The 27550-nt window shown below is 51.4% G+C and overlaps 1 protein-coding gene across 1 annotated transcript in view; it reads left to right on the forward strand.

The window, feature by feature from the left end:
* Nucleotides 1-27550, forward strand: part of CCDC88C (coiled-coil and HOOK domain protein 88C) — a 129191-nt gene that overhangs the window by 6203 nt on the left and 95438 nt on the right. The window contains 1 exon segment of the mRNA XM_007471882.1: nucleotides 2238-2346. Within this exon segment, the coding sequence (XP_007471944.1) occupies nucleotides 2238-2346 (109 nt within the window).

The following is a 27550-nucleotide window of genomic DNA, read 5'->3' on the forward strand; positions in this document are numbered from 1 at the left end:
TGCTGAGGGACAGGGCAGGGTTACACAGTGCTGGGCAGAGTGGGGATAGGCCTTCCTTCACCATAATTGACTTTTGTTCGATTTGTTTCCTAATGTCTCTTTACCCTGAGAGCCTGAGTTAAATGAGGGAGTGCTAATGATCATGATAATTAGTCTAATTATTCATATAGAACCCCCTCCCCGACCCCCGTCACCTGACAGTCTCCCAGGCCCTGACCCTGGATCCTGGGTGTGTGTTGTGCCGTTGCCCGTGCAGTGAATGTCCACGTTTGCCAAGGTCTTCCAGTTTCTGGCACTCCTCAGGGGGGTCCCCGTCTGACTTAATGAAAGCTGGGACTACAATAACAACAAAACAGAAAAAGCCCTGCATATTCTGAAGTTCTGCTATTTTAGGAAGCACGTTTGTTACCTTATGAAATTGCTTCTCATCTCTTAAGGTGTCTATAGTAAAGGGAAGAGAACTGCATCCTTAAGATAAATTACTTTGTGGTGCTAGGTGCACTTCTGTAGCTAAAATGCCTTTGTGGTTTAAATTCTGAATGCCTCCTCTGCTGCTAAATTAATTGCTACTGAACTGTTAACCTTTATTTTCTCAGTAATGAATGGCTCCGGGAGAAACATGTAACATGTAAATGGCTTGGCCAGATTCTAGTACTGTGTGGGGACAATAAGAAACGTTGTCCCCGGGCTTCCCTGGTGGCGCAGTGGTTGAGAGTCAGCGATGCAGGGGACGCGGGTTCGTGCCCCGGTCTGGGAGGATCCCACATGCTGCGGAGCAGCTAGGCCCGTGAGCCATGGCCGCTGAGCCTGCGCCTCGAAACGTTGTCCCAGGACAGTTGAAAGAGGTCCTCTGGTTGTCCCAAGGAGCCCATGTGACTGTTTTAGGAGATACAGGATGATTGAATAAAGTCCATGGCTGATTATTGCATGTGATTCATAAAGGGGTTTGCATATACACAGTACAGTGTAGGGACTCATAGTGTTTATATCAAATATTTACTTAATGGTTGAATTTTAAACAGCTTGTGTTATTAAGAAATTGTGCTTATAGTGGCATTTGCAATAATTTCTATTTTTAGATTTTTTTTTCCTGTTTGTCAACTTTGTATAAATTATTGGCTTTGAATGAGCTGAATGGCATTGAAATTGATTTGCTTAACTCCCCAAATTCCCCTTCTTGTCCTCTCATCATCATCATCATCATCACCATCGAGGGGCCCGAGTACCGAGGAAGGAGGAAGAGGCCTGTCTCTCCTCCATCACAGCAGCCCCTGGAAGGCTCAGCACCCTTAGCACAGGGCTCGGATGACAGAAGAAACTGTGAAGACAGCCCTCATTTGAATGAAACATCCTTTGTGGTGCCTTGGGACAGTCGAATGGCAGGGAGGGCTATGTTAGGAAAAGCTGTGTGGGGTACATGGGGAGAGGGAAGAGAAATCCGTTCTGTTGAGTCTGTTCTCTTCAAATAGGAAATATTTTTGACACTGAGAATTTTTGAGAAATGTCCTGTATGTAGATGAGTGAAATTATAAATCACTTGATTCAGATTTCTAGTTTCATCACAAGCAGACCTGACTTTTGCCAGAGATTGGAAAATAAATGACACTTTGGGGGTTTCCCACAGGAATGATTTGTGTCTCTTCACATTTCTCATAGGGTGTGTTGTACACCACATGGTACCACACACTCATGGTGGTAGTTTTTGAGGTAGAATTGTGCCCCTGGAATGTAAATCACAGGCAAGAGCAGTTCGGTGACATAGGCAGGAGACCCCGGTTTGAAATGGAACATTAAGGATTTTACTGGTTTATGAAGTCAGAAAGTGGGCTGTTTTCCCCTTTTCCATCTTTCTTGATATTTCACATATTTTGCTTTGGTCAGCTTTGAATCCTTTTTAATCTTCATATATATTTGGGGGTAGGTTATTGATGTTTACACAGTGCAACTTTTGGGTCTGCACTGACACTTGGTTGTTTATGGGTGCTCTGGGGCCAGAAATAACATTGCTTAAGGGCCAGTGGGGGGCTAAGTGCTTGGGGGGGACAGGAGGTGATGTGGCTCCCTGGAGGTCCATGGCTTGGCAGTGGCAGAATTAGGACTTGACTTGAGCCACTCTGTCCCAGCTGCATAGTAACCTAGGCTTGGAGAGGACAGAATGCTCAGTAGCGGCTGGGGTAGGATGGGGTGTGACAGATGCTGGGAGATGCAATTTTCCATTCTCATTTTTCTTCCCCTAGAGATCCCAGGCCAACAAATCAACGCATCAACAAACACGTCAACAATGATGTGAACCTTCGCATTCAGAACTTGACCATCTTGGTGAGAAACATTAAAACCTACTACCAGGTAAGGCGGGTCCCCCCGCGCTGCCCTCCCCGGGTTCTGTGCGTCCGGCAATACCGTCATTTGAACGGTTTCCCTACGGGAAGCCAAGAGGAAATGGTGGTCAGGCATCTGCTTGTTGAAACTTGGTGTGTTTGCACATGCATCCCTTTTTTTGGCATTGTGAGAAGGGTCAGAGGTGGGATTGCTTTACTTTGTCCAGGGAATGTTCTTTGAGCCGTGTGCAAAGCATCATGCCTGGTGCTGTGAGGGCCCCAGAGACGAGCCTTGGTTTGCAGCCACGGCCCAAGCACACAGTCAAGTGGGGACTGGCTGGCACGGGCTCTGGGAGGGGCAACCTGACACGGTTATCACCCACAGCTCCGTGAGTCTGTACAGGAGTGATTCAAAGGGTTGAGGGAGAGAAGGGACCACAGAAGGGTTATGTTCAGGCCAAATATATAATCAGTGAGCACCCAGCTGGCAGACAGGAGCACCGGGTTCACAGTATGGGGTGTCTGCTTGTGAAATGCTCCCCATATCTCATTAGCAGGTAGTCGGTGGGTCAGACAGGAGGGCCCAAAGGGGGAAGGGCTGTGAAAATCCCCATCCCAGCCTCGGGAGGGTTGGGTGAGAATCTTTGATGATGTTCGCAATCTTTAGATAGCCGGCATTGTTGAGAAACATATTTAAACTTTGCACCTCAGAGCCCTGATTGTCAAACTTAGCAGTGAAACTTTTTCCCCCATATGATTTTCTTGAGTCCCCAGGTGAAGCCCTAGCAACTCTGATTGACTTGGGGGCTGGGGGACTCTAGCGCCCTCAGCTCAGCCCCTCTTTCTCCAAGGCATCTCTGTGGGTTCCCAGGACCCCAGGGAACACAGTTTGAGGATCACTGCTCAAGAACCAGTCTCCTTCCAGATTCACACTGGGGTTTCACTGAGCCCTCTGCCTCTGAGACCTCCCCTAGCACCCAGCTTCCTGGGCTGTAACTTAGTCTTGGTTCTGGGGCTTGGGAGAATCTTCAGAGTCATGAGGACCCTGTCACCATGAGGAAGCGCTCCACCGAGCTGTGGCTTTCCTTGCTGCCCTCGTGCAGTGGTGCTTTTTCTGAGGTCACTGAGGTCGCTGGCCAGGCGGCCAGGTAGAGTTTGCACTGTGGCGTTGGGCTGGGTGCTGGGTCCAGTTCCTGCAGAGGGCTGTGGTTGCTGCTGGATTTGAAAAAAGGAGGGAAAAGGAGGGAGTGGACAGTGTCTTGGCCTTTCTGAGGTGATTATTTCCATTTTCCTCCCACTGGGGTCGGGGTACATGAGAGGGGGCTTGGGGTGCTAGGATGTTTTGCTTGTGTGGCCAATTCAGCAAGCCCCTTGTGCTCATTCCATGGCCCATTGGTGGCACAGCACTGTGGACACTCCGAGCAGCCTTTGGGAGGCTTAGCACCGGGCCCATGCTTTAGTAACAGATACCAGCTGTGCTGAGGAGGTGTCCGGGGGTGAGGGAGAGCCCTGTGAGAACTGGATCTATAGGGGTGACGGGGGTTTGTTTCCTTGCTGAGGAGAGCCACTGTCAGGGCTGGGCACGCTGTCAGCAGGTGGGTCTCAACTACTGCTTCCCTCATGACAGCCACAGTCAGGGGAAATGTGTGCTGCCAGTGAACTTGGGCCTGGGTGTGGAGGGGGCTGCCTGGTGGCCATGGTGCTTGTTTAGCAGCTACTCGGGGCTTGATCTCTGGCTGCAGGCACCATTCATGGTAAGCAGTGCTTTTGATGCTGTGTGCTAAGTGCCAGGGGAAGCAGGTGGTGCTAACAGTTGGAGACAAGACCACTAACTCTGGACAGGTGAGCCTCCTGCCCCAGGTGTGGCTGGGTGGTGGTAACCCTCCCTGCAAGCACTGGGGTGGAGGTGAGGTTTCTGGCTCTGTACGCAGCATGGAACAGTCAGGTGCTTGCTGCAGGCTGTTTGGCCTGGCAGGTGCTGCCCTCTGGGCTTGGCGGCCCAGTAGGACACATGGTGGTGGCACTCAGCAGCTCTGACAGTCCAGTCTGGGCCGACCAAAGGGCTTGAGACCCTCTACTTGGAGGTAACGTGCCCCTCTTAGGGCACTGTGCCGAGTTCCAGAAGATGGGAGACAGTCACAGGAAGGAAATGATCGCTAGTCCATTCTCAGAGCCCAGAAAGACTTACGGGTAGAAAAGAGGACCCTGCATCCTTGTTCTGTTTCTGCGCTGTTAGCTTTTTGAGGGCAGGGCTGCTGTGTATTGGCAGCCTCAGCTCCAACCTGGAGCAAATGTTTGCTGAAAGCACTTGCTAAAGGCCATGAGGCGTCCCTGACCCTCAGCCAGCCCTGCTCCCTTGGAGGAAGCTGGCAGGACACCGCCCTTTGGGCTGACACAGCTTAGGTGTGGGCAGTGTTCTGTTGTGTATTTTTTCCTTCCAACTTTTGATAAAATAAAGTTTAGTTCTGGTTGTATAAGTAATATGTGCTCTTAATAAACAGCTTAGAAAACAAACGAGTAGCAAGAAGAAAAGAACCACTCATAACCCCACCATCCAGATACAATCACTATTAACATTTTTAGATCTTCCTTCCAGTTTTTGCTTGAATATTTTGTTTTTGTTTTTAACATCTTTATTGGATGTTTGCTAACACACAGTGCTGTGTTAGTTTCTGCTTTATAACAGTGAATCAGTTATACATATACATATATCCCCATATCTCTTCCCTCTTGCGTCTCCCTCCCTCCCACCCTCCCTATCCCACCCCTCCAGGCGGTCACAAAGCACCAAGCTGATCTCCCTGTGAGCTGATCTCCCTGTGCTATGCGGCTGCTTCCCACTAGCTATCTGTTTTACATTTGGTAGTGTATATATGGCCTTGTCACTCTCTCACTTTGTCCCAGCTTACCCTTCCCCCTCCCCGTGTCCTTAGATCCATTCTCTACATCTGCATCTTTATTCTTGTCCTGCCCCTAGGTTCTTCATGACCATTTTTTTTTTTTTTTTTTTTTTTGTTTTCACGTGTTAGCCTACGGTATTTGTTTTTCTCTTTCTGACTGACTTCACTCTGTATGGCAGACGCCTGAATAGTTTTTGTTTCACACCGTTGTGGTCGGGCCATATATACAGTTGCATACCCTGCCTATTTTCCTTACCACCTGACAGTTGTAGCATAAACACACAATAACAATAATTGGTTATTATTTTAAAGGGACATTCAAGGAAGGTTCCCCAAAGAAGTACTGCCCAGCGTCCCCTTGTGAGAGACCCTGCAGGTTGTAAGGGCTTTTTGGGTGAAGAGAGACAGACGCGGTTCTTACTGTGGCTGGGGTGGCTGGGAGGATGGGAGGTCACCCCTTCGGGAGGGGGACTTCTTGCCATGGCTTTTCAGTAGACACACCAAGGTCATGGAGTCCAGCCCCGGGTCTTGTTTGCAAAGCAGTGGTTTGGCTGCCCCCAGGCTGTCCCCTTCTTTTCTGAGGCACGTGGGGCAGGGACAGTCAGCAGGGACAGAGGCCTCTCGTGAATAGCATGGGCTTCTTTCACAGGGAAGCTCAAGTTTTGCCCCTGAAAAGCCCTGGAGACAGAAAAGGTCCTTGACATTTTTCTGGGGCAGAGGACAGGCAGTGGGTGAGAACCAGCACGGCCAGGTTCAGTCTGACCACCAGTGTCGCAGGCCTCCCTCTGACCTGCTGCTCGGACTCTTCTGGGGTTGGCGCCTGGAATCGGCATTTTCAGAAGTTCCCCAGCTGTTTGAGTCTTAACATCCTTCTGACAGGATGGGGAATCAGCAGGCTAGAGATAGAGAGGTGGTTCTCAAAGTGTGGTCCCCAGACCAGCAGCATCAGCATCACCTGGGAACTTGTTAGAGATGCAGGTTGTCAGGCCCCTCCCCCAGACCTGCTGTGGAGGTCCAGTAGTCTGCAGCTTAACAAGCCCTCCAGGTGATTCTGATGCACATGCGTGGGAACTAGTGGGTTAGAGCATTTCTAATGCTGTCTAGGAGGGGCACCTTCAGCCAGGTCTCCTGGGGCGGAGAGGGCTCAGTTCTCATCAGGTAACTCCTCTCCATCACATTACAATGGACACACATCTCATCTGCCCCAGGACAGGAAGAGGAGAGGCTCTGAGGAGAGAGGCTGCAAAGATGAGGGGGTGACCAGAGGGAATAGGTGTCACCGAGGGAGTTGCTGGGAAGGGGCAGAGGAAGCCAGAGTTGGACAGGACCGTGGGAAGAGCTCCCAGTTCAGTCTGTGAATTTTAAGGAAGGAAAGGCTGTTCAGAATGAGCATCCATAAATGGGACATCTGCGGAGAGGCCTGGAGGAAAGGCGGGCTTGGACCAGAACTGCACGCTGCTTTGAGCCGCCTGGCTGGTTAGCGTTGAGCCCAGCATCACATGAGGCTTTTTTTTTTTTTAAATTGGTCCCTCAATTCACTTCATTTTTTTTTAAGATTTATCTTTATTTATTTATTTATTTTGGCCGTGCCGGATCCTCGTTGGGGCATGCGGACCCTTTGTTGTGGCATGCAGGGATCTAGTTCCCCAACTAGGGATCGAACCCGGGCCCCCTGCATTGGGAGCGTGGAGTCTTACCCACTGGACCACCAGGGAAGTCCACATGAGGCTTGTTTTACTCACTCAACAGCCAAACTCTTCCATCTGAGTCCTTTTCAGTTAAAATTTGGATTTATAGAATGGTTCATTGTTTACATTCAGAGCCTTGAGTATGGACATTGAATGCATGTTCATTTGATCATGGAATCAGTAGGAAAATAAGGCAGTATACACAGAAATTCCCGGTGCAGCAGATGACTGATACATGTTTATCCTTGGCGGGTCGCTCATGGTGTCAACTGCCATCCCCTGCCCTGGACACCTGTGATCTAGGTCCTTCTCGCGACTCTTAGAGCCTAATTATCATGTGAAGTTTCTGAGGTTTCTTTGGCTTTCTGCTGGTGGGAAGCACTTCACACAGCGGCCTGGACAAGTGCAGTGTGTTGGTGGAGATGTAAGTCTTCATTGTTGACTCACATGTGGATATTGATCCTGAAATCGGGACCTTCGGGTGCATGTAGGGACCCCCCTGCAGGACTGACTCTGAAATGGGAAATTGGCTGAGTTTCTCTGAGCATCTCCCCTCGCTGGCCAAGCACTGGGACAGGCAGCTTTCCTTCTGTGGGCCTCCTGAGTTCTCATCTGTCCGAAAGAGGGTGAGCCCTTGTGGTTCTGAAATTCCACAGTCGTATAATGGCCAGAGACCACCAAGATTGAGAGTTTCAGGTGACCTCGAGGAAGCTCTGTAGTTCTGTATTAACGAGTTCCTGGAACTCGGCCCTTCTGGTTTCTCACATGGTTGGAAGGCTAGAACGGACCCGGAATATTGTTCTTTATCTCAGAATAGTTTCTTCTCAGCAGAAGAAACGGTTCAGGGTTGCCCTATCGTCTATAATCTCTTTTTTCCTTCATTGCTTTGAAAAATTAAAAGTAAAACAGTACAAATGGTTATAATGAACACCTGTGTATCTGCTCAAAATAAATATGAACATATGTGAATATTTTTCATATTTGCTTCAGACCTCTCTTTCAAGAATCTTTTTTCTGATTGAAGTCTCCAGTGCGCCTCTACTGCATCCAGTTATCCTTCCCTCCCTCCTGGAGGTACCGCTGTCGTCAACTTTCGTACGTATACGTACTGTTTTATGTCATCTCTTCAGATAAAACCTCCATGTACTGCCTGTACCTCTTGTCCACTCAGCCTTGCTTTTGCTTTTGAGATCTGTCAGCTTTCTGTGGCATTTGTATTAGATAACCATGGGCTGACTACTGAAAGTTAGAATTATCTTTAGGACTGTGCGCCCTCAGTTTGAAGAAACGAAAGACTTGTCAGAAGTAAGAACAGAAGGAAATGTGTATTTGACATCGTTGGTGGGAACAAAGTAAACTATCTCATTCGTGTAGTCTCAGGGTTTTTAGGTAAAGTGATGTCTCCTTAGGTGGGTGTGATGTGCTTTGCTTTGGTGGATAGAGACAGTGTTCAAGGGAACTTAGAGTCTGCTCAGGCCCTGTCTACAGGTACCAGTGGCTTTTGCTTTATGAGTAATACAGTGTATTGAATTTGTAGGGGAGAAATTACTTTGTCCACTCTTTAAAGGTTAAAGAGTAAGCCTGTGAGATGGGTGTTTTTGTTGTAGCTTGTATCTATGTTTTGAGGAAATTAAAAGTAATGTTTTTGATTATAATTTCTTTTTAACTTTTTTTTTAACATCTTTATTGGCGTATAATTGCTTTACAATGGTGTGTTAGTTTCTGCTTTATAATAAAGTGAATTCGTTATACACATGTCCCCGTATCTCTTCCCTCTTGCAATGATTATAATTTCTGATTACAGATTGGGAAATATAAAAAAAATTAAATCTGCCCACTATCTCATTGCCTAGGCGTACCATTGTTAACATTTTGGTATTTATGCTTCCCGACTTTGTGTCTGTTACTACATGTGTTTCAAGGTGTGGGTTGTATGTAACCTTTATATTCATTTACGGTGTAGTGAGCATTTTCCCATGTCATTCAATATTCTTTCGTAATATGAGTTTTAGTGTCTGCATGGCACTTCATGATGTGGCTGTACCACTATCATTGATACTGAGTTATTTCTGTCTTAGAATTATTAACAATACCCCATGAACATACTTGGTCCGTAAATCTTTCAACCGCTGTTTTTATGTTCTTAGGGTAAATTCCTAGCATGGAATTCCTACGTCAAAGGGCATGAACACTTGGAGGACTTTTGCTACTTATTGCCAAAATTACCTTCTTTACAGGCCTTTTGTTTTTCTTTACTGAATTGCACCTTTGTGCCCTTCACCCATTGTGATGGTACCTGTTACAGTGGCGTATTCTATGTTGCCACTGAACACTGAATTTTTCTGTGTCTCTGCCATGTGGATGAAGGTCTGAGATTATTTTTACCGTACGTCTGGGCGAACTGCCTTGAGTTGGTGGGTCACTGGATCCTGGTTTGGAATCTCCAGCAGGGTTATGGCGTGGTGACCGAACACAGCAGTGAGGCGGGGTGGTCCGGACTTAGGACCGGGAGGCCTTCGTCAGAGGGGGTCCTGTGCCCCATCCCCATATCAGCAGTGGGAGCCTTTGTCTGCCGCGGACTTGACCCAGGAGATTACCGACTTCCCTGTGAATGCTCTCAGTCTAAAGTTCAAGGGAAAGCCTTCCAGACTGCGTTGGGAGGCGAGGCTGAGGAGGGCGGTGGTCTGTGTGGACCCCACCTTTCCTCCTTCCTCCTTTCTTCCCGTCCCCCGTTCTCTCTAGTGTAGGGTGATGAAGTGTGGGATGAGGAAGCCCTGGTGGCCCTGCCGGGGCTCACCCAGTTCTCTTCTCTGTTCCCCCTCCTTGTTCTTAAGGCCAGTCTCCATGCCTGAGATGCTGTGTCTTGTGGGGTGGGAGATGGAGCAGGTAGACCAGCCTGCTAGAACACCTGTGTGTGCACAGGACGTGGATGTCACGGGACATGGGAGGGAGTTTCCCAGCCTGGGAAGGGGCGAAGCTCACAGAGAGCTTTCTGAAGGGGGTGACACTTGGCCTGAGTCCTGAAGGATGGGTAGGGAGCTAGACTGGCAGAAAATGGGGTGCATGGGGGCTGTCCTGGGGGAGCAAAACCTGAAAAATGTAGAGGCATAAAGCAGCCGGCAGGCTGTCACCTCTGAGTGGCTAGAGCTTGGGGCTTCTGTGAGGAGTGGTGATGGTGAGGCTCGAAAGATACCGGAGGTTCCAGAGGGCGGATGCCATGCTAATGAATTGGAACTTCATCCTGAAGGACTTGGGAGTCTTTATAGCATTTTTAAAGAAGAAAGTTTAAAACAAAACTCTTGACACCCGTATTGAGAATGGATTGGTGTCAGGAGAGAGTGGGGAGTCAGGACAGGTCGTGGCGGCCTGGACCAAAGCAGGCGCAGAGGAGAGAGGGGTATTGGCCACGCGGGGCCGGACGGCAGCTTGCTAGGTGCCCCACCCAGAGCGAACATCTGGGGGAGGATAAAGTGCTTTCTCAGGCCCGGGAGAGCTGAGCCCTGCAGCAGGGTGCTTGCCCCCCGGGCTTCAGGGCAGGGCCCGATGGGGTTGAGTGGCAGTGGCTCCAGGTCAGCCCGACAGGGGCTGGAGTGGGGCTGCAGCAGGGTGCCGGCTTTCAGGGCCACCCGCATTCTCTTTCTCCACACTGAGCAGAAGGCATCTAGTCCTGACCTGTGACCCTCCCTGTCTTGCTGGCCAAGGATGGAGCGGACAGGGCTTCGGACACCTGGTCATGGGCCACTCAGTCCCACACCTTTCCAGAGGCGGGTTTGTTTCTGCCAGATGTGAGACCAAGTGCCAGTTGGACTTGGTTTCTTTTTTTCTCTTTTCTGTTTTCAGAAGAAATGCTATGGAGGCGTAATGAACAGTAAGCAGGAACTTTGGGACCCAGCTCTGTGCCCCAGTCAAAAGGCCGAGAGGAGATAACTGGGTGCCTGCTGTAAGCCATGCACTATGCTAGGAGCTTTCAGCCCTGTCACAGTGAGGAAGAAACTGCTGTCCCTGTTTTACAGATTAGGAAAGTGAGGCTCGTGGAGTAAGGTACGGAAGCCCCAGGGAGCTGCAAGTTTTCTTGGTCATCGGCTGCTTGGGGAAGCGTCTAAAAATGAAGCTTTCTGCAGTCATGTAGGGAGATGGCTTGCTGTGGGCAGACCAGCTGTTCTGTGAAGGTGGGCAAGGCCATTTAGGATATCTGCACCAGTGTGGGATGGGTCCTGAGCCCGAAGCCTCGCCAAGCTGGGAGTGCTGCCTCCCCAGGGTCTCCTGCTTGGGCTCCCCCTTATTAACCAGATTTCACACCAGCCGGGAGCCTCTGAGGAAGGGGCTAGATTGCTTCAGGCGCCTTCTGAAACCAGCACTTCCGGGGCTGGGCAGTGGGTGGGACAGAGGGAGCAGCTGGCCTCAGACTTCACCCTGCTGCATCCCCCAGCGCAGCAGGAAGCAGAGAATCAGGGCTAATTGCAGAGGGTGGGGAGGGGTGAAAGGTGGGTCTGATGTAATTAGCGGAGCCAGAATTTGACCAGGCCCTGGCGGCTTAAGGCCCGGAGGACCCGGGGAGGGGGGTGGGTGTGTGAGGTGGGGGTGTGTGTGTGCGTGTGCGTGCGTGTGCGTGCGTGTGCGTGCGTGTGCGTGCGTGCGCATGCACAGCTGTTGATAGAATCTTTCTGGTCTCTCTGGGCTCCTCCTCCTGGCCTTGAGTCCAGACCTTGAATTGCTGGGGGTTTCCCTGCTCTCTCTGAGAGGCCAGGCTCTTCTTTGCCTTGAAGGAAAGGAAGCAGCTTTCACTTGGAGTCTTCCCTTTACACCCGGGATGGCCCCTGAGGCCCCCGTGGGCTGCTGCCTTGCTTTGGTCTGTTCTACACGGAGCTGAGCCCAAATGCGCACTACACAGTTGCCCCTAAAGGCCTCCTCACGTTTACAGATCTGGTCTTCCTCAGTGTTTCTGATACATGTTCTCTCGCCATGTGTTTACTTTTTTATCTTTTGCTCAACTGTTCTCTTAATCCATGCTCATTCGTTTAAAGTGTTACGTTTTCGAGCCCTTCATGGAAGGTCCGTGCACCCAATTCCTTTTGTAACAAAAAGGAGGGAAATGGATTTCTCAAGTTTGTAAAAAGAAAGAGAGTCTCTCCCTTGCCTTGGGTTTTGGTGTTAAATGCCAAGATCAGCGTGTTTGATATTATAACTGGTTTGTGAGAGGGACTCATGGGAGAACTTGCCTGGGCAGGCTTTGCCCTCCATAGAGCTGGCTGCGTGGCTCGCGTCCAGGGCTAATAACAGTTTCTCTTACTCAACTGTTCTTTGTGGAAAGGCAGTTTCTCTGCTACTTTGCCGTGGCATTCAGGGCCTTGGTCCTTTACGATATAACTTCAGTCTTATTTCTCTAGTAATGAGAATGACAGAGTAATGAGGATGAGGCAGCGCTTGTCTTAAGTTGGTGAGCTCAGCTGGGATTGTTGGAGAGGCCACAGCTTGTACCCCCCAGTTCTGAGTTTGAAGTTTTGAGAGGAGCTGGAGGTTTCAGGTGGGTAAAGGGGCTGTCAGCTGAATGCCGCAGGGGTTCCATTGGTTTGGGGTTGGGTTTCAGCAGGTTAAGGGAAGGGGGATGGTGCTCTGAATGTGGGGCCGCTCTCTGAGGGAACAGGGAGGTACAGTGTAACCTTGGGGAGGAGCCTTGCGTTGCCCCCCGTAGCTGCCCACCCCCCTGGGCTGGCCCTGGCATCGGCTCCAGCTCTGCAGGGAGAAGTCAGCTTTGCTTTCTCAGCTCAGGGTAGGCGCTTAGCCGCCGCCCAGTGGAAGAGGATGCGCTAGCTCTGTGCGGTCGCTTCTCCAGTGCCCTAGAAGGTCAGGAATGTGAAGCCAGAGGAGGAGGAACAAGGTGGAAGGGGAGAGGGCAGAAGTAAGGGCGAGTCATTTAATTTTTTTCAAGGGTCTAGAAACTTGTGTGTCACTGTTCCTAACCATATGACTTGGGGTGCATCATTTGATTTCACCTCTAAAATATGGGTAACACCATATTACCGGTCGTGTGGGGCTCAGGTGAAATACTGCCTAGTTTCTGAGTCAGTGAAGAACAGTAATAGCGCTAGCTTGTCCTCCCAGGCTGACTTTGCGGGGCCGCTCCCGTGCGTTCACGCTCTGCAGATGGAGGGGCCACGTCGCTTGTGTAGGTGGAGGACCGGGGACACAGGAGATGCACACCAGGTACAAATAGGAAGAGAGGAGGAAAAGCAGCTGCAAAGCTCCTTTGTCTGCAGAGGCAGAAGGTGGAGTCGTGGGCTCCATTGAGCTCACTTCTCAGAGTTGTGGCCTTGGGTAATTTCATCTCTGAGAGCCTTCCTTGTTGGAAAAGTGGGGATATTAATAGCGCCTGCCTCAAGCATTGCAGCGAGGGTTAAGGAAGGGCCTTGGACAGGTTCATGCTGGTAGTGCTAAGATGCCCACCAGTCTAGCAGAGGTGGGGGGTCGTTAGAGAGACCCGCCACTCTGGGCTGTGCTTCCTTCGTTTGTTAGTGATCGGATTATGGAGGGGCCCTTCCAAAGGTTACACTCTGATTTACTTGGATTAGTCCAATACGCGTGCGCATACGTGCTTGACTCTTGCCCTACACATTTTTCTCCTATATGAATTTTTAATTTAAAGCATACTGTTTGCTTCCAGTGAACTGACTGTCTGAGGCACATTATCTCTTGGCAGCCTCATGAATGTCTCTCCCACCAGCAGTGACACGCCTTAAAAGTAGGTACCGCATCTCTGTCTCTGTTCGCCTCTTACCGCACCAGCATGGAAACATGCCTGCCATCAGTCAGCGTGTGCTAGTGACAAGATACAGGGCCACAGAAGCCGTGACTCAGTGGAGTAAGTAAGTCAGAGAATAACATCATTGCATTCAGGGAACATATTACTGGCCTGGGCCCAGGATCTATCTCCACGCTAAAATAATAACCCTATAAAAGTCCTTGACTCCTTCCCCATTTCTAGACAGTTGAGTAATTGGAGCACAGGGCCCTCCTTTATTCATTCTCTGTCCCTTGAGTGCCTGACACATGTCAGGGACTTAGGACCTGACTGTTAAGGGGGTCAAGGGGGGCAAACCAGGATGGAGATGCAGTGCAGTGGGGTGAGGGGGAGACTGGAGCCTTTGAATCCCACTCTTACAGGGGTCCCCCGCGGCTTTCACGCCAACCTGCAGGCTTTTCACATGGTGTTTGCTTTGTTGATGTAGATGCCATATGTCAGGTACCCGGGAGGCTCAGTCCCTGGGGGTGGAAGTTAAATTGATTGTTTTCAACTTTGTCTGGCCAGCTTGGCTCCCTTGAGCTTGCCAGTGTTTAGGCTTAATGACTTTGAAACTTTAAAAATAAATCCCTCCTTTTCCAAACCACAGTAACCAAACAGGTGGTCCTCCTGTTCTTGGAACCAGTCAGAAAAGTTGATTTCCCTTTACATTGTGGAATCATGGTTGCTTAAGATATCAGAAGCTCTAAAGCAGTTTTGACATTTCTGTGCTAAGTTGGTCTTCTAAACACCTTCCTCCCCCCATTGTTCGGATGAGAATTTGTGACATTTAAATGTTACAGAGTAGAGCTTACAAAATTGGATTTTTCCAAGGTGAATGGACTGAGTCTCAGCTGTGGATGTCCCAAGCTTGAGATGCCAAAAGAAGAAATGGTGGTTTCTGATAACTCCAAGCTCTCCCTGAGCCACCTGAGACTGAAGCTTGTCCAGACTTCTAGAGGAAATTTCGCAGAGGAGGGCTGAAGGGTGTGTCGCCTGGGAGGATGGTCGCGCTCGGGTCTCTCCGGCTTCTCTTCTCACCTACCATTACCCTGGTTTCTTCCTTTGGGAGGGAAACTCCTCTCAGGCTGCCTTTACCTTGTCAGCCCCTCACCTGCATCCCAGGGGAGCCTTAGGCCAGTGTCCTCCCCATCCTTCTGGAAATAGCCGGTAGCTGAGTCTGTCACCCCTGCCCCCCTGCAGCCTCTCCAGGGGCTTCTCCTTCTCCTGCACAAGTGGGAATCCCCTCGCCCGCCAGATACCACACACTGCGCTGTGACCTGGGGCAAGCAGCCCGACCCCTCCAAGTCGTTTCCTCCTTTGTCCAGTGGGGATAACAACCAAACTCGAAGCCCTGGGTCGTGACAGTTCAGAGGGGGCGCCTGCGTGTGAGATGCCTTGGCTTGGTGCTGCTGTAGGGCTGGAGCTGGTGAGGGTGGACTGTGCTGGTTCCTGGGCTGCAGTGCTGTCTGTGCTGCCCTGTCCTCTGCACTCAGGCATCGTGCCTGGGCACTTCTCCCGCCGGAGCATCTTCCCTTGGTCTGCCTCTGTGAAGCCCATGCAGATGCTCTGAACCTGAGTTTAATTATTTTCATTATCACCGTCATCACACTTTTCAGCTCTCATCTGCTTTCTCTGGGTCCTGCACGAGTTTGCAGGCTCCCTCAGGGCAGGGACTTTGGCGACCTTTGCTCTCCCAGGGTCTAGGAGCACAGTAAATGCCAGCTGATGGGCTGCTGTAATACCTACTTCCATCCCGTGAACTGGGTCCAAAAGAAGCAGACGTGACTGGCCCAACCGTGCCTGCCTGGGCCGAGGGTCCTCCCTGGGGCACGTTTATGTGATGGGCTGGACTCTCAAATGTTCCTACTTTAATGCGTGGCCTGTACTGAAATTCTGGGTCTTTATTGACCCTGGGGTTCAAAAGGTGGGATAAATTGATTTCTAAAGGCAGGCAAAGCCACTTTGATAAGCCTTTTAATCTCGTGCTTTTTAAACAGAAAGTAACTGGAAGTGGGACCAGTGAAGCCTTCCTCTGTTTTTTCCCTTTGGAAGTATTCTCCTCTGATTCTGACCGAGGTTTCCTCCCTTGCTCTGAAAGGTCAAATTCAGGACCTCCAAGCTCCATGTCCATAACCATCCCCAGCTCCAAAGTTACTGGGTTTGGTTTGGGGGGGAGCATGGTGGGGCACATTTGGGAAGGGGTGATCCAGTGCCTAAGTTCATAGGTCATTTAAATTCCAGGGTGTGTTTGAACTCCTCCTAGGTGCAGTCTCAAGAAGGGAGAGCTTGAACCCCTGGAGATGGCCAGGTTGGTGGGAACAGGGTGAGCTGGAGCAGCTGTTGTGGTGGCTCAGTGGCTGCCACCCTGAGAGATCCCAGAGGTTTGGGAGCGACAGATGGAGTTGGGGGGTGAGTTCATCGTGTGGCTTTGAAATCCAAGTGTACGTTCAGCTGTGGTTGGAAACAGTTTAGAATGTGTGAGAAGAGATAACTAGACTTTTATTCTAGAGTAGACCAGAAATAAATAAGAAAGGAAGAATATGGTATGCTCAAGAGAACTTGACTTTTGGTCTTCTTGATTTGGAAATCACTTTTGACTTTTAAAAATCAAGGAACTGGGGCTTCCCTGTTGGCGCAGTGGTTGAGAGTCCACCTGCCGATGCAGGGGACACGGGTTCGTGCCCCGGTCCGGGAGGATCCCACATGCCGCAGAGCGGCTGGTCCCGTGAGCCATGGCCACTGAGCCTGTGCATCCTGAGCCTGTGCTCTGCAACGGGAAAAAAAAAAAAAAAAAAAAATATCAAGGAACTACACCCACTTTCATGGTGTTATTCACAGAAGCCAAAGGTGGAAGCAGCACAAGTGTCCATCTGTGGATGAATGGATTAAGAAAATGTGGTACGGGCTTCCCTGGTGGCGCAGTGGTTGGGAGTCCACCTGCCGATGCAGGGAACACGGGTTCGTGCCCCGTTCTGGGAGGATCCCACATGCCGCGGAGCGGCTGGGCGCGTGAGCCATGGCCGCTGAGCCTGCGCGTCTGGAGCCTGTGCTCCGCAGCGGGAGAGGCCACAGCAGTGGGAGGCCTGCATACCGCAAGAAACACACACACACACACACACACACACACACACACACACACACAACGAAGAAAATGTGGTACATGTATACAGTGGAATATTATTCAGCCTTAAAAAAGGAGATTCTGACACATGCTCTAACATAGATGAACCATGCGGACATTATGCTGAGTGACATAAGCCAGTCTCATAAAGACAAATACTGTAAGGCTCCACTTATATGAGGTACTTATAGAGTAGTCAGATTGAGAGAGACAGAAAGTATAATGGTGGTTGCCAGGGGCTGGGGGAAAGGATGCTGGGAATGGGGAATTAAGTGTTTAATGGGATGGAGTTGAGTTTTGCCAGAGGAAAGGAATTCTGAAGATTGGTACAGCAGTGTGAATGCACTTAACACTACTGAATTGTACACTTAAAATTGGTTAAGATGGTAAATGTTAATGTGTATTTTATGTGGTCTTTCTGTTAAGTGTATTCTACCATAATTGTACCCAAAAAGGGACTGAACCCACACTTTTTCCTTCTGGAGGCACTTGTTCTCTCCATTTTCTCATTCACAGGTGCACCTGTGAGGCAGGCAAAGGAAGTATAATAGGATGTTTCTATTCCATTCTATGGACTTGGGGATTTTCTGTGTTGTTTGGGGTTTTTGTTTCTAACTCCTTCAGGCTCTGGGAATAGAATGAGACCAGCTGTTGGCTCTTTGCGTGTGGAACCTGGAAGGTGGCTTTGGGGACACCTTTAGGAGGATGCGGTGGGTGTGACCGTGGGCTGTTACCTCCTAGGGTCCAGCAGTGTGGACTTGGAACAGCCAGTTAGAAAACCAAGAAGTTGGACTGGTGGGTGCTCCAGCCCAAGGTTGTACAGTCGGGGCTTAAGTTAACACTGATACAGCTGAGGTGCCAGCTGTGTCATCTTTGCATTTAGCATAGAGCATGAGACGTGATTTGGGCATTGCATTGAATTAGATGGGTCCCCACCCTCTCTGATATGGTAATGAGGTGGAGATGCTAGGAGCATGAATTGAGAGGAGGATAGGAGGTTTTTGTGGAACGTATGGCCGTGTGCCAGATGCTGGTCTCAAGTATTTTCTGAAGGAATGAAGAGGGCATCCAATAAGAATGTCCGTGATGTTAATCATACAGGGTGTGGAACCTCAGCCCCGGCTTTAAAAGTGGTGGGTCTTTCCCACTTAGTGGCTAAATGACCATACATGGCTAGCTGAGCAGAATCGCTCAGCATTTCTTTCCTTTCCATTTTTTTTTTTTTTAATTTCTTTTTTGTTTGTTTTAAAGAAAAAACCTTTTCTCTTGGAGTCAGCATGGGGGTTTTTCCACATTGAAGCACTTAGTCTTAAGCCTGGAGAGCCAAGATACTCCTGTTGGTGATGGGTAGTCCTAGGGTATGAGGACTTCTCAGCAGTTCATGCCTAAATCAAACCGTGATTAAACTGTCAGAAACAAAAGCATCCCTTTCTTTTTTTTCTTTTTTTTTTGGATGCTCGATGAACTTCATTTTTTTTTTTTTTACTGAAGCATAGTTGATTTACAATGTTGTGTTAATTACTGCTGTCCAGCAAAGTGACTCAGTTGTACGCACACACACATACACATACACATGTACACTCGTTTTTTATATTCTATTCCATTATGGTTTATCACAGGGTACTGAATATGGTTCCTGGTGCTATACAGTAGAACCTTGTTGTTTATCCATTCCATATATAATAGCTTACATCTGCTGACCCCGATCTCCCATTCCACCTCCCCACCTTGGCAACCACAAGTCTGTTCTCTGTCTGTGAGTCTGTTTCTGTTTCACAGATAGGTTCATTTGTGTCATATTTTAGATTCCACATGTAAGTGATATCATATGGTATTTGTCTTTCTCTTTCTGACTTACTTCACTTAGTATGATAATCTCTAGTCGCATCCATGTTGCTGAAAATGGCATTATTTCATTCTTTTTCATGGCTGAGTAGTATACCGTTGTATATTTGTACCACATCTTTTTTTTTTTTAGGAGTTTATTAATTTATTTTTGCTGTGTTGCATCTTCGTTTCTGTGTGAGGGCTTTCTCTGGTTGTGGCAAGCGGGGGCCACTCTTCATCGTGGTGCGTGGGCCTCTCACTATCGCGGCCTCTCTTGTTGCGGAGCACAGGCTCCAGACACGCAGGCTCAGTAGTTGTGGCTCACGGGCCTAGCTGCTCCGCGGCATGAGGGATCATCCCAGACCAGGGCTCGAACCCATGTCCCCTGCGTTAGCAGGCAGATTCTCAACCACTGCGCCACCAGGGAAGCCCCACATCTTCCTTTTTTTTTTCTTTTTTCTTTTTCTGTTATGCGGGCTTCTCACTGTTGTGGCCTCTCCCGTTGCGGAGCACAGGCTCCGGACGCACAGGCTCAGTGGCCACGACTCATGGGCCCAGCCGCTCCGCGGCATGTGGGATCTTCCCGGGCCAGGGCACAAACCGTGTCCCCTGCATCGGCAGGCGGACTCCCAACCACTGCGCCACCAGGGAAGCCCAACACATCTTCTTTATGCATTCCTCTGTCAGTGGACATTTAGGTTGCTTCTTGGCTATTGTGAATAGTGCTGCTATGAACATAGGGGTGGCGTGTATCTTTCTAGATTAGAGTTTTGTCTGGATATATGGAAGCATCCCTTTCTTCTTGAGGTCTTTTGGGTCTAGGTCACTGATGTCAGCTTTGGACTTGGAATCACATGTGTCTAGAAGAGAAGTTGGCGACTTGGCCCTGACGAAGCCGGGGAGGATGAGGAGGAAAGGTGGTGGAAGAGGTCAGGGTGCTCAGCGCCCGCTGTTCCCATTTTAGTGTCTGGACTTGGAGGGAGGGCTGATGGAGCCAATTCTTTCTTACTTACCCCTGCCCGGCCTGTAAAGGCCCCACTCCGTTAGCCGTTAGCTGCTGAGGCTTTAAAATGAACTAATTTGACCCTCGTCCAGGCAGAGGACAGGAGTGTTCCCTGCACGCTTGGTTTTCCTTGGATTTGGTGCTGGTCTGGCATCCAGACTAATATCCTGCCTTGGGCTGGTGAACAGTTACTGGGGGAGGGGTCATATTCCATCTGGGAATGAGCTTTCCCTGCCCCTGTGAGGGAGACCTTGGCCCACTGTGCAGAATCAGGAACCTGGATGCTTTCTTGTCCGCCTTGTATTTTTATCACATAGATGATACTAATCAGAATAAAACTTTGCCTAAGAAGAGAGAAGGCAGATGTTCCCCACCATCCTGCCAACTCAGCACATTGAAGTGGTTCGTAGTTCACTATCCTTTGGAGCCTGTGGCCGTTCCCTGGGAAGGGAATCTGTGGCTTTCATGGGGACAGCTGATGGCTATTAATACCCCGAGGAAGTCCTCTGTGCCAGCCGCAAAGGGGAGGGTTTACCGTCTTCCTCCCCAAGCATACTTCTGGGCCACAGCCCACTGTGAGAACACACCTCTTTCTTTGGTTGAAATGTCGCGTGTTGCGCTCCTTTTTAAAGTCATCTTCTGTGTTCCACAAGTGGCTGTCGGCTTTGCCATGTGCATCTTTTGTTTACAGATCTGTTTGAGAGCTTACTGTGAGCATCTGAGCTGAGCCTGAGCATAGACGCAGTCTCGGTCTGTTCTTCGAGGTTGCTGTAGCTTGTGTCACACAGGAAGGGCTGAGGCCCTCAGCCAGGACCTAGAGTCCCCGTGGCAGAGATGACAGACACCCTAGCCTAGGGCATTTCCAGAGCAAGTGCCGCCTGGTACCTGCCCGGACTTCAGAGGGCAGGAGGCCTGGGGGTTAGAGGGTGGCATCAGGAGCTGTGGAAAGCTGGGCTGAGGAGGCCCAGAGCTGCCAGGAGGGGGATTGGGTGGGGGTGGGGAGAACGGGGAAATGGGCTGTGGCCACGTGGCGAGATAATAGCAGAGCTGGAAGCCAGTTCCCACGTGACATGACAGAAATCTGGTCATAGTTGGCTGGGGCTCATTACCACCCATCCTCTCTTTTTCTTGCTAGCCAGGGGCACAGTCGGGACATCCCTGGGCTTCATAAATGTTCCCCTGTGTTGTTAAGCCTCAGGTGACTCTAATGTAGGGTTTTGAACGAGTCCCGATGGCGTGTGGCTGGTGGAATGTTAAAGCCGGAAGGGGCCATGGGTGTTTCTGGCCCCGCTGGCCGCATAGCAGGTTGCCGGGGAGCTCCTTCCACGCAGTGTGTAAGCCCCCTCCCCAGAGAATGAGAGATTCTGATGCAACTGGTCGGTGGGCTTGGGTATCAGTATCATTTAAAAGCTCTCTTAGGTGCTTCTGATTAGATGGTTCTGATGTGCAGCCAGGCCAGGAACCACTAACCCACTTCCCCCAGCAAATGGGGAAAGAGAAACACTGGCCATCGAGTGGTTTTCTTTGGTCCTTTCAGCGATTCGAAGTCACAGGCAGTTTGAGTCCAGGACCTGAGGTCTGGGCTCCTGTCCCCTGAGGTCACCTCATCCCCTCTTGGACTTGCCTTCCCGGCACGCATCCAGACATCAGCCAGGGATCTTCACGAGGCTGCAGAAAGCCTCGTGGAAGTCGCTGGAGGGGCTGTGGCCCGTGTACCTGGTGTGGGCAGATGGGTCGGAGCACACCTGAGTCTGCTTCCTGGTGACTTTTCCAGCGTGACAGGGCGGGGCAAGAGAGCTCGGGTTTTTCTGTTTGCACCTGGCTTTGAACTTTGAGGAGAGTGCCCACAGGCTCGGTGCCATCTGAGTGTGGCTTCTGTGGCACATGCTGCCCTGGAAGCTGGGCCTGAGCGGGTCACAGGGAGGAGACGCGGGGCAGCCCGCGGGCCAGGCCTCCCCAGGCTGGGGCCTGGCTGCCCCTACCTGGGGGTCCCAGCACCGCGGTCAGGAGAGCGTGGAGCTCCACAGGCGTCCCCAGGGGCTCACCTTCTCAACACGGGCCTTTGAACCTGACCGGGTTGTCTTCAAGCCCCCAACGGTAAGGCTGGAAAACACACACTGTTACTGAAGACCTGGGCGACGGTTCATACATGAGCTTATCGCTCCTGCTCTGACTGCCATGTGATGTAGTTATCTTGTTTTAAATTTCAAGCATCCAGCGCTTCCCTGGTGGCATAGTGGTTGAGAGTCCGCCTGCCGATGCAGGGGACGCGGGTTCGTGCCCCGGTCCCGGAAGATCCCACATGCCGCGGAGCGGCTGGGCCCGTGAGCCATGGCCGCTGAGCCTGCGCGTCCGGAGCCTGTGCTCCGCAACGGGAGAGGCCACAACAGTGAGAGGCCCGCGTACCGCAAAAAAAAAAAAAAAAAAAAAAAATTTCAAGCATCCAGAGAGGTGGTTTAGGAATGTCAGGTGCTTCTAGTCCCATTGAGCCCCTTCTCCACTGAGAGTCCTTTGCAGAAAGCCCTGGGTGCCCCTCAACCCCATCCTGCTCCAGGCTGGCAGCCTCTGAGAAGGCCCTCCTTTCCCTGAGCACCTGCTGTGTGCCTTCCGTCTCCAGGGCCACCCTGGGAGGTGCTGCGGACGCAGGAACTGAGGGGCCACCGAGAGGTTCAGCCACGTCACTCTGCCACGAAACACCTTTACCAGGTTCAGAGCCCAAACTATCTGACGGCAAATTCCACAAACAGATTGAACAATACTTGTGTGAACATTTTGTGTTTCCAACCCTGAGGTTCATTTTCTTTTCCAACACAAGTCCTTGCATTAGCAGCTGTGCGGTTTTTAGGTGAATGGCTACACCAAAAGCTGATACCACCTTGGGCCTGATCTCTCTACTTCCCTGTGCCTCAGTTTCCTCATTTATAATACGGGAGTCACAATAGGGTTGCGCTGAGGATAAGTCAGTGTATTTAAAATAAAAGAGGAGGGCCTGGCACTTAGTGTATCAGTATTTGCAATCCCTGCCACGGTTGCAACTGAAAGCAGAGGATGCCCAGAACTGGCCCATTGCAGTGGGCTCTGGTTGCCCTCTCTGGTGCCATAGTAGGTTCTTAGGCCCCTGAGGTGGTCTAGGGGACTAGACTGGTTCATAACCCACGACAGCAGAGCCCGGGATCCCGCAGGCCATCCCAGCGCCGGGCGTGAGGAGGAAGGGCCTAGGGAATCAGTGAGGACTCCCTCCTGGTTGAACAGTCATGTCACACACTATGATGTGGGTGTCATGGGAAGCCTACAACATGCCACACAGACTGTGTGGGCAGAATGGAAACTGTCAGCTACCAGGGCAGGGAGGAATCCAGATGTGGCCGTGACGAGGATTGTGTGTGCGCCCACGTGTGCAAATAGACACAAGCCCTGTCCTAACACGAGTCTGCTGCTGCATTTACTTTTTAAATTATAGGTTCGTCATAGGAGAGAGAACACTCAGTCGTTAAAGGACTATAAAAAGTATGAGGTAGATGATTCAGGTCTTATTACTCCCATTTGTCAGATGAGGAAGTAAAGCCCTGGGATGTTAACTGACTTGCTCAGGGCCACATACAGCTAGTGGGTGTCAGGCCTGAAGTTGGCGCCCAGGCCTTTGTGCTCCTGGTGCAGTGTTTTCTTCTGCGCCGTATGGCCTCTGAAATAACACATGTGGATAGTTTTTTCAGAGATGAGGAAGTGGGTGGAGATGTACCATAAGCAGCGAGCCATGTTCCCCATCCAGGACAGAAATAGTTGGGGTTTTCAAACCCCAGAATATCCAGACACCTGTTTGGCACACCCTGGACTACCCAGGAAGGGCACTGGCTCCTGCCTTCAAAGCTACCTGCCACCTGGTGACCTGAAGCCTGTCTCCAAGCACAGGTTTCATTCCTGCCTGTTGGCTCACTTTCTCATTGAGGCTGCGGGAGGCTCCCGCCTTCGTGATGCGTGCCTGGGTACCACTGTCTGTCCGAACTGGCGGTGACGTGGGCCGTGGGCCCCAGCGGGCGGGGGTGACAGGGAGTGCGGCCCTGGCGTCTTTTCCCCTATTAAAGTTACTTCGGTTGGGCAGCAGAACCCTGGGTAGGGGAGAGATGGAAAGGCGTGTTGGACCCTGACAGTGGTGTGGGATGACATTTGTTGGTAGACCTCTTTTTTCCCTAGATTGTTAGACGTATCCAGAGTCCTGTAGATCACATCCCTGGCCAACAGCCTGCACTTTTCACCCGGGGTCCTGAGGTTTGGGGTCCTGCAGACCTGCGAACAGAAACCTTAGAGCAAACCCAGCCTGGGGCACTGTGCTCCTGGTAGACCTTTCCTGTGTCAGAAAGGGAGGATTTGGCGGTGCAGTTCTCACCAGGTGGCTTGTTGGAAAAGGCTCTTGGGGGTCTAAGTGATCATGTTGCGTTGCTTTACGGGGAGATGTTACTTTGAAAGAAAACAAAGAAAAAATTTGTCTTTAGAGAGTAGGGACTGTATTGTCCTTTGATGCTGGGTGGATGGTGACCTAAGAGCCACCTCATGCTGTGGATTTGAGGGGCGGGATTCAGAGCATCAGATGCAGCCACATGCCCTCCTCTGGTGACCAAGGGTGTGCCAGTGGGCCTGGGTCCACCTGGGGGCTGTCTGGACCAGGGAAGTGAGGACCTCAGGGCCCAGAGTCCAGCAGTGCAGGAGAGAGTGGCTGATGGTGGGGGGATAGTCAGCTGCCTTTTTCCCTGTGCTAGTGCACAGTTCACAGCACAATAGTGAGAGTCACGGTCTTTTCTCCTGGGAATATTTAGGTGATCCTTGTGGCGTGGATTTTGGTGCATTGATTCTCTCACTTCAGTCTTAACTGGACGCACCAGTGCACGTGGTCCCCAGGTGTGATGCCCTCTGAGTGCCTTCCCAGGATGCACAGGGTGCCACGGTCCCCCAGGTGTGGTGCCCTCAGGATGTCTTCCCAGGATGCACAGGGCACCTGGTCCCCAGGTGTGGCTCTCCAGGAGGCCTCTCCCTCACACGGATGCAGGATTGGCCTTCATAGTGGAGATACAGGGTTGCTGCCTTTCTGCGGGTTTCACAGCATCACCTGTCACCGGAAAAGTTCACACGTGCAGGTAAATTGGTTTGTGCCTCACTGTCGGGAAAACGGGCCTCATGAAGTCTGATGTGGCCGCGTTCCGATGGTACAGCCCTCTCTGTTGGCGACTCCTCCCTGCCCCAGCATGCAGGGGACAATAAAATGGTTTACACTCTGTGGGAATGCTTGTGTCTTTTCCCAGCGCTTCGTTTCCCGAGAACAGCGCTCTTCCCAGGGGTGTCCGGTTTCCCACTGCCATTCACCAAGCCCCACACCGTCCTTAAGCAGCAAGAACTGGTTTTACCAAGTAAACCGATACCTCCACGGGTATCCTGGGCGAATAAGGATGGGATGGCTTAATAAGTCACTGGCGGACCTTTGAGGAGGCCGAATGGCCCTGGCTCGTCACCTCTCCTGTTTCTTAACACTCGAGTGGGCAAGCAGAACGAGGGAGGGCCTCCCCTTCCCTCCAAGTGGGGAGGAGGGCTCGCTCCATCGAACAAAGCCAGTCTTGCCTGGGGCCCACTGTGGCCCCCTGAAGTTCCTGGCCAGACCCCCCACTGGAGCAGGGCAGACCTGGCCCTTAAATAGACTCCCTGGGAGATGGGCCTCTCTGTCCAGCTGACTGCTCCAGGCGCAGGGGCCTGGCAGAGCCAGGCCACAGGGGTGAATCTTTCACCCCATCTCCAGCTCTGCAGCTGATGGTGAGGAGAAGGGGCTCCTACGGGTGGCTGTGGGCTTGTAAGCTTTTTACGTGCTTTGGCAGGAAGGCCCTGGGGCTTGGGAGCCTGACAGGTGCTGAGAAGGGAACGCAGCAGAGCATGGGAGCCAGATCCCCTGGGGTCTTCAGCCAGAGTCTCACCTTACCTCTGAGGCTGCGGTCAGTGCCTGGAGGGGCTGCGAGGAGGGAGGACAGCCCCAGCCTTGCGGGGGACAGGGAGGCGACTTCAGGAGTGAGGGCCTCCTTCCCTCCTGGAGCAGTTGGGGGTGACCGTAGGCCTGTGCCACAGGGTGTCCCAGAGATACAGTCGGGATGATGCCACGTGTCCTGAGTGGGTACAGGTTAGGATTTAAACCTGGTGGCAGGGCCAGGTTTGGAGGGTGTGGTTGAGTCTGTGCCTCGTGTCCAGGAAAGCTGTGGTCTCCCCTTGAGTTTTCTGTAGAACACCAGACAGTCTGGGACCCAGGGGCCACCCGCTCATGCTTGCACCCACTTCTCAGACTGAAGTTAGACTTGGTTCTGTTCCCCAGCCGTGGAGCCTGTGTCTTTTCCCTTCTCTCTCTCACCTGCTGGTTGGCTTCCTTGGGGCCCAGCGTGGATCAGCTCGGCCCTGGGCCCCCAGGAGGGATGGAGAGATGAGCAGACGTCCTCCCGGCTCTGGAGGAGCTCAGGGTTAAGACACGGCAGGATACAGTGGAGGCTGGGCTGGAGACGACACAGCTTTGTAAGGGCCTTCATTCCTAACGACCGATTCAGAGTCCAGATACTCTGGGGAAGGATTAACTGTTCCCACTCTTTGTGTAGTCTTCTCCTAGGTGCTGTGTTGTGGGACCACCATGTTTTACGGTGTCCTTAGAAACCGTCTAGTCCAGGGAATGGCAGGTGGGTTTAGATGGCATCTCTTGGGTGCAGATGGATTAGTTGTGGCTGCTCAGAGTGCTGTGTCGAGAAGAGCTGGGAGGCCTTGCCCTGGATCTGTGGGCAAGGGTACTTTAATCGATTAGCGATGTCTGCCATGCAGGCGAGAGGAGGTGGCGAGTAGTGTGCCCTGCACAGTGTGTGTTATCTCTGATTTTACAGATGAACAAACTGAGGCCCAGAGAAGGGCCTCAGTGTCTCCGTGTTTGGTGTTGGGTCTGGAACTGGAGCCTAAGGCTGCTGCTCCCAACCCAACGCTCTCCCCACTGCCCTGACACTGAAGAGCCCATCCTCGCAAGGGGCCAGACGTACAAGCGTGAAGCAGTGAGGAGAAAGTACCAGACTGGGCCATTCAGAAAATACACCATAGAAGAAATCAGGATGGAGGCAGGGAGATGGGCTTTGACAGGAGAGAGGAGTGAGCTGGGTCTTGCAGGAAAGGCCTGATTTGGATGGAAGACAGTTCTGACATCCCTCCATGAGGGCTCTCACCAAGGCTGCGGGCAGAAAGTGCAAAAGCTGCCACCCTCAACTCTCTCATTGTGTCAGGTTTGAAAGTACTTTTCTTCAGGAGCAGGAAGAATGGGTGACTTTCTGGGCATTGAGAATGCAGAGAAGACAAAATCCTAGACCCCCAAGGTTTTTTCCACGTTTGCCAGCTGGTTTGTCCCGCCTGCCCTTTGCCCAGCACCTGTGCTCTGGTGGTGTTGAGACTTGGGGTTTGTAGCCCTTGTGGTCCGTTCGGTAGCGTGTGATGCGTCTGGTGGGTCACAGCCCCCTTCATAGGGCAGGCTCCCCACGGAGCAGCCTCTGCACCTTTAACTTCCACCCAACCAGTGCCTCTTTGGGAGCCATTGTGCGATGCAGGCGTGGCATATTCCGTGATGGGAGCAGCTGCTGTCAGCGGGTTAAACAAAGGGTGGATCAAGGCATACACGGCTTCACGTCCCCGTTTTTAGCTCATGTTTCTTGCAGGATGAGGAGTCAGTTTGGCCCTTACAGGAGTTGCTTGATTTTTCCACCAACCACGTTACTCCACCCTTGTGCGTCGTCATTCCCCCAATTTCACAGTCTCCTTGGCCAGTGGTTGGAGTCACAGAGACCTGCTCGGGGCAGGGGGATGCAAGTCAGAAACGCTGCCTGGAGCCTTGCAGGTTCAGCAGCAGGGGTGCCGTCTTCCC

The sequence above is a fragment of the Lipotes vexillifer genome, unplaced genomic scaffold (assembly GCF_000442215.2).
Source record: "Lipotes vexillifer unplaced genomic scaffold, Lipotes_vexillifer_v1.1 scaffold751, whole genome shotgun sequence".
Classification (NCBI taxonomy): Eukaryota; Metazoa; Chordata; class Mammalia; order Artiodactyla; family Lipotidae; genus Lipotes; species Lipotes vexillifer.